The sequence below is a fragment of the Sceloporus occidentalis genome, unplaced genomic scaffold (assembly GCF_023333645.1).
Source record: "Sceloporus occidentalis isolate IW3139 unplaced genomic scaffold, rSceOcc1.0.p SCAF_43, whole genome shotgun sequence".
Taxonomy (NCBI): domain Eukaryota; kingdom Metazoa; phylum Chordata; class Lepidosauria; order Squamata; family Phrynosomatidae; genus Sceloporus; species Sceloporus occidentalis.
This window is the reverse complement of record NW_028317023.1, coordinates 718,426-727,976: the sequence shown is the minus strand read 5'-3', so window position 1 is coordinate 727,976 and position 9,551 is coordinate 718,426. Positions and strand designations below refer to the sequence as shown.

Sequence of the window (9,551 nt, the reverse complement as noted above, 5' to 3'; positions counted from 1 at the left end):
AAAGCTTGGATCAGGATAAATTTTGTGGCACCAAAAGCTCAAAGGAAGTTGTGATTTCAATGCGTTGATGTCGCTATACATTATGAAGAGCCAACTTTAGCAAGCTTCTTCTGCAAGAAACGCTCGGCCCTGTATAATGTGACTTCTTCAAAGCCTCATCACAAATTGAATTATACATTGTACAGGGCCAGCTCAGCTTTTATTGATGCAGACGCATGCCAGTATTCACCCTTCATAATGAAGTGACAGACACAACTGTCCTGCCAGCTCTCCCTTTACTGAATTGTTGCCATTGGAAAAAAGTCTACCGTGAAGACTGTCATTCTGCATGATAGCTGGGAGTTCTCTAGGTGTTCCAATGAACCTGTCATTCATTGGTGAATGCTTTGTCTATATGGAAATAACACGCCAGACATGCATAATATTCCGAAAATGAGCGTATCTGCGGTTTCCATTATCCTTTGCTACGTATCACATTTTACTAAGTAAATCTGAATGATCGAGTTATTGTTTCTGAATGGTGACAGTTTATGACAATACATGGCAAGTAAAACTGTGCATAAATGTGGAAAGCAAGATACACAATCACGCATTCACCTCTTCTTTTCCATGACTACTATGACATAAAAAAATACGTTTTCAAATATCGTTTCAAGCAGCTATATATTAGTCAGTTGTATGTGTTCTAGCTGTTGTATTTGAACAGTATGCTAAACAACACCCTGGCCAGACCCCTTATCATACTGGCTGTGGTAAGCAATAGAATGGCTCAGTCTTAATCACCCAGTCGGACATTCCACCTAATGGAAGTTTATGGACTTCATAAGCACTGCCATAAAGAATCAGCTCAGCATAGTGACTTGACCTGCTTGAACACATGACTGACAAGAGATCCACATAAAAGTAGTTTATGGGCACAGAATAACTCCATGGTTTTGGCAATGCTTACCTATATTACCTGTACAGCGCTGTATTTTACTCCCTCGCTGGGAAATATTTTACTTTCATGGGACCCCCCTTTAACCACCTGTGTGACCAGTAACATGAACACTATTAGGCACTGCTTATTTACTAACAGCAGCAGAAGACAAGCCGTTAGGGGCCGCCATAATAATAACGCCAGGAGGGAAGACACTCTTAATACTTTTTTTAGCTTTCACGACAAATGAATGAAGTAGATTTTCAGGACGTGTTGGTTTAGAGCTCGCTTCCGGTTACTTTATTATTTAAAAAAAAACAAAAAACCGCTCATAAACAGTCGTGCACGCCCTTCCGTCAGCGTGCATCACATTAACGATACGGCAGCACCGGACAGACCTGACCGTGAATTCCCGTCCCGGTGAGTAAACCGCACTCGGGAACTCCTCACTGCGTTATATCCCTCCGCCTGTACGGGAAATCTCAGGTCAGCGCGCGCGCGCTCACTGACTGTCAAGGTCATTACGGAGCAAAGTCATTAGCATTGGACGGAGCCTTCACGTGACAACATAAATCGCTTAGGTGCAGCGTTGTGACGTTCAGTTTGTTGCTTCCCGCCCCCCTCGGTATTATTACGTAGTAATAAAGGTAGACTATTGTTGCTGCATGGTTTTATTAAAGTAAACTGTCACTTCTAATAGCAGCTTTGTCTCTGTGTGATTACTCATTTTGTAAACTGGGCCATTTCACATATTTAGTGTCATTTATTTTGCTTGCTTGTTAGACAGCAATTTAATAGGAAATGGTCCCTTTACCTGGTGCAGAGTTGGTGCACAAGCCTTTACAGCTCTACCGCTACCTTCTCCGGTGCTGCAAGCAACTTCCTGCAGAAAACCTCCAGAATCATTACAAGCATGCGGTGCAGCAGGTACTCGTTGAAGAAGAAGGTGCATGTTAAGCGCTGTTGTATTTATTACGGTAATACCGTTTTTGTATGGTGTCACAGTTGGTTATCGTATTTTTCTCACCATTACCAAACAGACCTAGAAATTTAAAATTTGCCTTCAGGTTAGAATCATTTGATCTATCTAGTCTGTGCATATCGACAGACCTTAATCAGTCCCTTAGACATTATTCCTGCTTTCTATATACATGTTATTTTTACTTTTAAGACTGTATTACACCAACACCCACAAAATATTCTTAAAAGAGACCCAAAAGGGACTCCACTTAAAATCAGGGATACTTGGGAGGTATGGTGTGATGCATGTGAAATAATTTCCCTACTGCAACTAAAATAATAAATGGTAAATATCAGTGGCTACAGAATTAAATATCCTAACACAGGATATTTAATTCTTAGGGTAAATCAATGTTTATTGAGATTTTCAAAATTTTCAAAATATGTGGGATACAGAAAAAGAAAGGGTAGGGGAGCAAACAAACCGTGACATCCAAGTTGGTACACATCAGAACAATGGCATCCCGACAATCCGCCCCCCGACAATTACCCGCCTAGCGACAAGATATCATCAGAAGACCCCTGACAGACACATGTCTTAAATAGCACACCTAAGAGAGGGAGTGAGGAGCCTCAAAGGTTGCTGACTTCGGCTCTGAATGGCCTTAGTGGCCTTAAGTGCTAAATGAGCGCAACCACCAGCGTAGAGTCGCCAGGGATGGAGCAGCCTGTCAAGGGGGATCCTTGCACGGGCATACGGCCCATATAACCGCAGAGGAGAGAACGGGGGTCGAGCGGGTAGAGTCAAGAGAGGCATGCGAAGGAAGGCAGGCCACGGGGGAAGGGAAAAAAAAGGGAGAAACAAAAAGGGGGGGAGAAGAAGAGAAAAAAGAGAAAGAAAGAGAAGGAAAAAAAAAAAAAGGGGGGGTTAGAGGAGGGGCCAGGACTGGGGATGTGGACCAGAGCGCTACAATATCGTCGGGCAGGGGGTCAAGATATAAGGGCTGTAGGTAAGTCCGCAGGCGCCTGGGACAGTAAGGAACGGGCGAGGGGACCAGAGGCATATGCCAGCCAGTGGTACCAGGTGCGTTGGTATCTCTCAACCGCATTCGAAGCCGACAGGGCCAATTCCTCCAATGAGCGCTTATTGTCCACCCGGAGGAACCACTCCCTAAAAGAGGGAGGGGAGGGGTCACCCCAGTGGAGAGGTATGAGGGCCTTAGCGGCCGTGATCAGGTGCCTAACAACCGTCCGTTTGTACCAGGAGAAGGAGAACGTCATATGTTGTAGGAGGTAGAACTCCGGGGTGAAGGGGAGGACCCTGTCAGTGAGGGACTGAGCACAATCGTGCACGGCGGACCAGAAGGGAGCGATACGAGGGCAGTTCCACCAGAGGTGAAGGAGAGAGCCCGGGGACTCCCCGCACCTCCAGCACTCGTCTGTCGACCCAGGCCGGTAGCGAGACAACACCGAAGGCGGGCGGTACCAGTGGGCTAGCAGTTTATAAGACATCTCCTGGGCTTTAGCGCTGAGAGAGCAGCGATGTGCGAAGATGCACATCTTGCTCCACTGTTCCTCAGTAAGGACGACCTGCAGCGCCGTCTCCCACCTCCCCATGAACGCAGGGGGTGAGGGGGTCAAGGCGGACAGGAGGAGGCTGTAAAGTTTGGAGATACCATGGGATAGAGGGGCATCCATCACACACAGGGACTCAAAAGGGGAGAGGTCACGCAGCACGTTATGTTTCCGAGCCAAAGAGCGGTAAAAGTTTTGCAGTTGCAGGTAGCGAAGCCTAACCATCAGGGAGGTCGTCCCCTGGCCGACAAGGTGATCCAAGGGCTTAAGCCCCGCAGGGGTCACAAAAGATCGTAATCTCGGGACACCCTCCGGAGTCGCTGCAGGGAAAAGATTGAGTCCCAGCCCAGGCGGAAAGTCGGGGTTATCTCTGAGTGGGGTGAGTGGGGAAGGGACAGAAGAAAGCCGTGTAGTGCGGAGCAAGGAGTGCCAGACCCGTAGCGTAGCACACATGAAGGGGTGAGGGGAGGCAAGACGACGCGCCGTATCCACAGCGAGCCAGGGGAGAGAGGAGATCGGGAGGCCCAGCAGCGCGCTCTCCACTCCCACCCACTGTTTATGGGCCGGAGAGCGGGTCCACTCCACAATGCGCAGCAAATGACAGGCGCGATAATACGTTCGCGGGCAGGGCAGGGCGAGGCCACCCCTAGACTTAGGGAGGATCAGCGTAAGGATATTTAATTCTTATCCCACAAGGGATAATGAACAACACTCTGAAATATTAATTAAAAATCTAGTATTTTTTAAAGAATTTTAACGTCATTTACACCACGCAGGACTTCTAAGAAAGAATCTTAATTTGATTTTGAAGTTTTAGTGTTAATGTTTGTTACCTTCCCCTCGTTCTCTTCCCTTAGAGTTTTCGAGTTCATGCGGATGAGGATGACCCAGCAAGGATACATCAGATCATAAAAAGGGCCATTGAAGATGCTGATTGGGTAATGAATAAAGTAAGTCTACCAAGGTCATGGCGGGTACAAGGTATCTGGGATCAGATACATATGGAGAGGAAAGTATGCCTGTGGGATACACTTACTGAATTGTATAAATAATTTACATGGCAAAGGAGATATACATTTCCCCACACCTATTATCCATGTAAGAGTGAGAGGCCAATGGACACAGGGTTCTACTAGGTCAGGCATGTCCAAAGTCCGGCCCGAGGGCCAATTGCGGCCTGCATTCTGGAATGATAAGGCCCCACAGAGAAGTTGCCCAAATATAGATCTGTTTTTTTTTATATTAAAGGCAGAGTGATTTAACACCTGTTTAGATTTGTCATCCAAGTCACAAAATGAAAAGTATTCCGTTTTCGATAAACTTTGCATAAAATAGTTAATTTGCATTTAATTTTAATGGTTCAAAGAATGTCAGGCAAAATGGTCGGCCCTCGCACATGTTCACTTCATCAAATCTGGCACTCTTCGAAAAAAGTTTGGACATGCCTGTACTAGATACCTAGCACAGCAGCTCTGTAGATAATGTCTGAAGGACCGAGGTGTTTTGATTTTGTAGATTAATTCAGATCTGTGTGCACGGGTTTTGGTCAGTAATGCCGAACACAGCACCTTTTGAGAGCACAATAGCATGTCATGCGCTTCTGGTCCTCCCTGACATGTTTGTGTTTAACCCCTTAAGGGCAATCTGTGGTCCCTAAACCCATTGAAAATAATGCATTTTGAGCCCGTACATGTACGGGCATTGTCATTAAGGGGTTAAGGACAGAGCTGTTTATTTTTTTTACTCTTCGTTACAGTGGCTGTTTCATTGCTTCTGCAGTGTTTGTCTTTGGCTGTAATTTTCTTCTCTCTCATTTAGTGTGCCCGTACAAATTATATTGGGGTTTTTTGGATACCGTTTTTTTGATCATCTAATTTACTATACAAACTCCAAAATATTGATGAAAATTAAATCTGACTTTTATTTGAAACATCTTTTACTTATCTACAAAAGCTTATGAAAAAAACTGCTAAATAGATTATGATATTTGTCCTGAGGTTAGAAATAAATGTTTTTATGTTTTTTGGCAATAACTACAAGGATTTTTCTATTTCATAGCCTTTTTTTTTCAAATCTGGTCCTGGTTGGGATGTCTTTGAAGCTGGTCAGTTCAATTTACCCCATCAACTAGACACTCAAGGGTATTTCAAATGCTGGTATTTTAACTCTTTCCACGCCAGGATGTTTTGGACTTTACCAGAATTGTTTTTAATGTATTTTCTTTGAACTGGATGGTTCCCCTTATGATGTAATGACGGCACCACTTGGTCTTTTTAATTTTTAAATATTTACATAGCGATTAGTACGCTGGGCCCCATTGGTCTGCATGGTTGGCTTCAGTACCTGTAGTCAATCTGCAGGGGGAGCGCAGAGTTCTCAGGATGGTCTGGACAGACCCCTGTGGTAACACTTTTATTTTACATGGGTGCTGCTATCTGTTTAGAGGTAACATGTCTCTTTCAAGTAGCACTTTGTAGCAATCATCCGGGGCCCCTAACTTTTTTTTGTGTGTGTGTGTTGCTGAATGCCTCTTTATCGAGGCACTTCAGCAAGACTTGTTGAGCTTAGGAGGTGATCCACTTTTTCGGCCTCCAAGCGCCACCATATTTGAAAGTCATATACCAGGAATGTGGCCCCCGAAGCAACCGGCAGCAAACCTGAGGGATTGGTTGCTGGCGTAACCCCTCTGGACACCAGTATCTGTTTTTTTTTTTCTTCTTTACATTGAAGCAACAACCTCAGGGCTTAATAAGACAATAATTGTAGTCCCTTAACAGCATATATAGTTTACTACCTAGTGTTGAAGATGAATGCTCTCATTTTTTTTCATTTCTATTATCAGTATTTTCATAAAATTTACTAAATGTATAATTAAAAACCTTTATTGACGAACACAATTGCAATAGATTACAAGTCTTTTGAGACTAAGACAGTTTGTTGGACAGCTTCAAATATGTTACCTATCTGTAGATACCTTGCAAAGTAAGCTCATTTTAGGCTAGGTTTCCACTTGGTTTTTTTATGCTAAAAACGCCAATAGCGCGACCTGGCGTTTTTTTAGTGAAAAACGCTGCAGCCAGATGTTAGCTGTTCTTCAATAGGAAATCGCAGAATGCCATATCCACTCGGCGTTTTTTTGTTTGGCGTTTTTTCAGTCCTCTTTGGCGTTTTTCTGCTTTTTTGGGCTCTGTGGCAGTTTTTCAAAATCGCAGCATGTTGACACTCTGGCGTTTTTTGCAAGGAAATCTTGGCGTTTTTCTCCAATAGAAGTCAATGGGAGAGAAAAAATGCCATGAAAAAGCCATGTGGGTTTTTTGCCTTGGCGTTTTTTATGGCGTTTTTTTCCACAGTTACAATGCAGAGGATGGACCCAGTATCTGTGTGTCCTACGAGAAATAGGCTGGAAACAAACAGTTTCACACAAAACAAAGTTCATATTGAATTTTACACCATTTGGAACAAACATGACATTACAAACAAACCAACGGGATCCTGCCTGCCAAAAGCAACAGCAAACAATTTGCACCCTCATTTGGGGCCAATCTTCCTATAGGAGCAGACATTCGGAATAAAGCATGCCTTACAAACCACAGAAAAGAGACAAAAGGGTCCGCCGGGGTGTTTAAGTAGAACTCTACCAAGTAAATGGCATCAGGAGGGGGCAGATACTCGCCATTTATCCTAATCCCTTTTAGCTGGGTGAAACTTCTAACGTGTAAAGGCTGGAAAAACTGCCTAAGGTCAAAAAAAGCAATTTCCACAGAAAGGCTAAAACGCCAGAAAAAACGCCAAAACGCAGGTAAATGCAGTGGCAGTTTTCTTGGCGTTTTTCCTGGCGTTTTTCATCAAGAAAAAAACGCAGGACAAAAACCCAAGTGGAAACCTAGCCTATAGGTAGCTTTTTGCATACAAAACTCTTTTCAGGAAGCTGCATAATAGCCATTTGTATGTATTCTAGTAGTGTTATTTAACCTTCAGTGTTAATCACCCCAAAGGACGCTCTCATTCATCAAATGTTAAGAAGGAAAGGACTAGGACCCTGCAAAGCTCACATATTTGACCAAATCAAACCACATACCAGAGAGAAAACCAGAGGTGATTTTGCAAGGAGATCTCTGACTACCTCCTGCCCAATTAGGGGTAAAACATTGGAGTATGATGAAGCCATAAAAAAAGCTTTGATTGTGGGTGGCCAGCAAACAAAATAGTTCAAACTATATATGGTTGCTAAATGCCTACCCAAAACCTAGAATTTAAAAAGCCTGACCTATTGGCCTGTGAAAGTGTTTTATTTCATATGTACCCTTTTAAAATCATATCTGTTTTTTTTTTCTTTTTTAGTATAAGAAACAAACCTAAGAACATCCAAAATTATACTGAAAACGTACATGCTATGGAGGTGAAAAGTGACTCTTTGGTGATCTCTGCTGCTGAAACGGGGAGAAAAGAATGAAACCGCTTCCCCCTGCTTCCTTGTAATCGAAGGGTACCTGTATAAGGTGCATGGGAATCTGAAATCCGACAGAATAACGGAACATAGGATGTGTATTGATTTGGGAGTCTTTTAGTTTTACACTATTGTGTTACCTCCCCGTTTGTGTGAAAAAACCCAATTCGCTTTGAACAACAATGTAAGTCTAAAATTGCATTAACACCCCCAAATTAAAGGCTGGCAACGATTTGGGTATTTTAGTTTATTCATTAACCCTACACACATACTCTAATGGAGCTTTTTTTAATGATGTGGAAGTCGGTTTTTATGCTTTGGACCAGCAGTGCTTAATGCCACCCCTCACCAAATTATGAAAGATCTGACAAACACTGTAATATGTAGTTAAAATAAAAATAATATAATTCCATGCAATTTGTTAATATATATATATATAATATATATATATATATTACTTGCCCCAGTGGTATCCTCATTGCTTTGCTCTTGTATGCTTCTTTACTCATTTGTCCTAGCACCTGATGGATGAAACACGGCAGATATACTTTCTAAAGTCTGCCTCTCACATGTCGATATCTTAATCTGATATACTTCTTTTGTATGATTTTTGTCTTCTGAGGGTGAATGAATAGATCACGAGGTTGCGCTTAACATTAGTTGTAGATAAACTAGAATATGGCAAAAATATATATATATGGGATACAAGGTACATACCACCATAACCCAAATTCTAGCTCTCCCACTGAGATGCTATCCCTAAGCCTAGCAATAATACCATAATGACACTCAGTGCAAATAAAATGTATAGAAAGTATCTGTGTGATAAAGTAAGGTCAACAACCATATGAAAAAATATAGAAAATGCTACAATTGTGAAGAAAAGGTCCAACAGTAACTATCTTCCCATTTTATTTTTCTTTTGGTATACATGTGTAGGCCATTTTATTTATGCTCTGTTTGTGAATATAATTTAAAGTAAGTGCATAACACAAAATTATAATTATGTTCTAATATTTAATGAATAATAGAAAAGTACATTTGTATGTTTTTACAGTCTATTATTCTTATGCAGAACAGTGAAAAGAAGATACCTTTGTGAGTTATACATATTTTATTTTAGAGGTATTTACCTTTTTATGTGATATATTTGTATTCAGTATGCTGCTTTACTGATATTTGATATAGCACTAAGGCATGTGGCCCTATGTACTTGCTTGAGCATTGATAATTCCACATATTGACCAACAGTTATATTAAGCTCAGCCCTGTGAAGATTATAATTGGTATTTACCTTTCCCTTAGAGTCGCAGATATTTTGCAATTTAGGGAAGTTGTATTTTGATTTCATCTTTTCTTATGTTGCGCAGACTTCATGAAACCCATTCACCTTATTTACCATGACACTTGACAGAATGTGATTCAGGTAGATTACATCAATTTGGCCCTCATAAAAGATTGCTTACCCCTGGTCTAGATAATCATTGTTAACCTAATTTGAACGCGCCTGTCCAGAATCCCTTGCAGTGGTAGCGGTTCTCCAAGATTTCTGTGGGAACAGCAAGTCTCTGGCATGTCGGGTGGATGCCGATTAGTAATGGTAGTTAATAAAGCCTCTGCTACATGTTTATATGTAAAATCTCCATTAGG

General features: G+C 42.1%; 1 protein-coding gene across 1 annotated transcript; it reads left to right on the top strand.

Annotated features, from left to right (window-relative positions):
• Window positions 1-1,720: 1,720 nt before the first annotated feature.
• LOC149289653 (LYR motif-containing protein 9-like) lies at window positions 1,721-7,813 on the top strand. The gene is made up of 3 exons (XM_089490344.1): window positions 1,721-1,846; window positions 4,312-4,404; window positions 7,796-7,813. Exons 1-3 carry the CDS (start codon window positions 1,721-1,723, stop codon window positions 7,811-7,813), a joined length of 237 nt encoding a protein of 78 aa, XP_089346470.1.
• The last annotated feature ends 1,738 nt before the right edge of the window (window positions 7,814-9,551 follow it).

What these genes read in the sequence shown, in the direction of transcription:
- LOC149289653 (XM_089490344.1), top strand. Translation starts at nt 1,721, where the DNA reads ATGGTCCCTTTACCTGGTGCAGAGTTGGTGCACAAGCCTTTACAGCTC. An exon ending in ACAAGCATGCGGTGCAGCAG is followed by an intron (nt 1,847 to 4,311) that starts GTACTCGTTGAA and finishes CTCTTCCCTTAG; the next exon opens with AGTTTTCGAGTTCATGCGGA.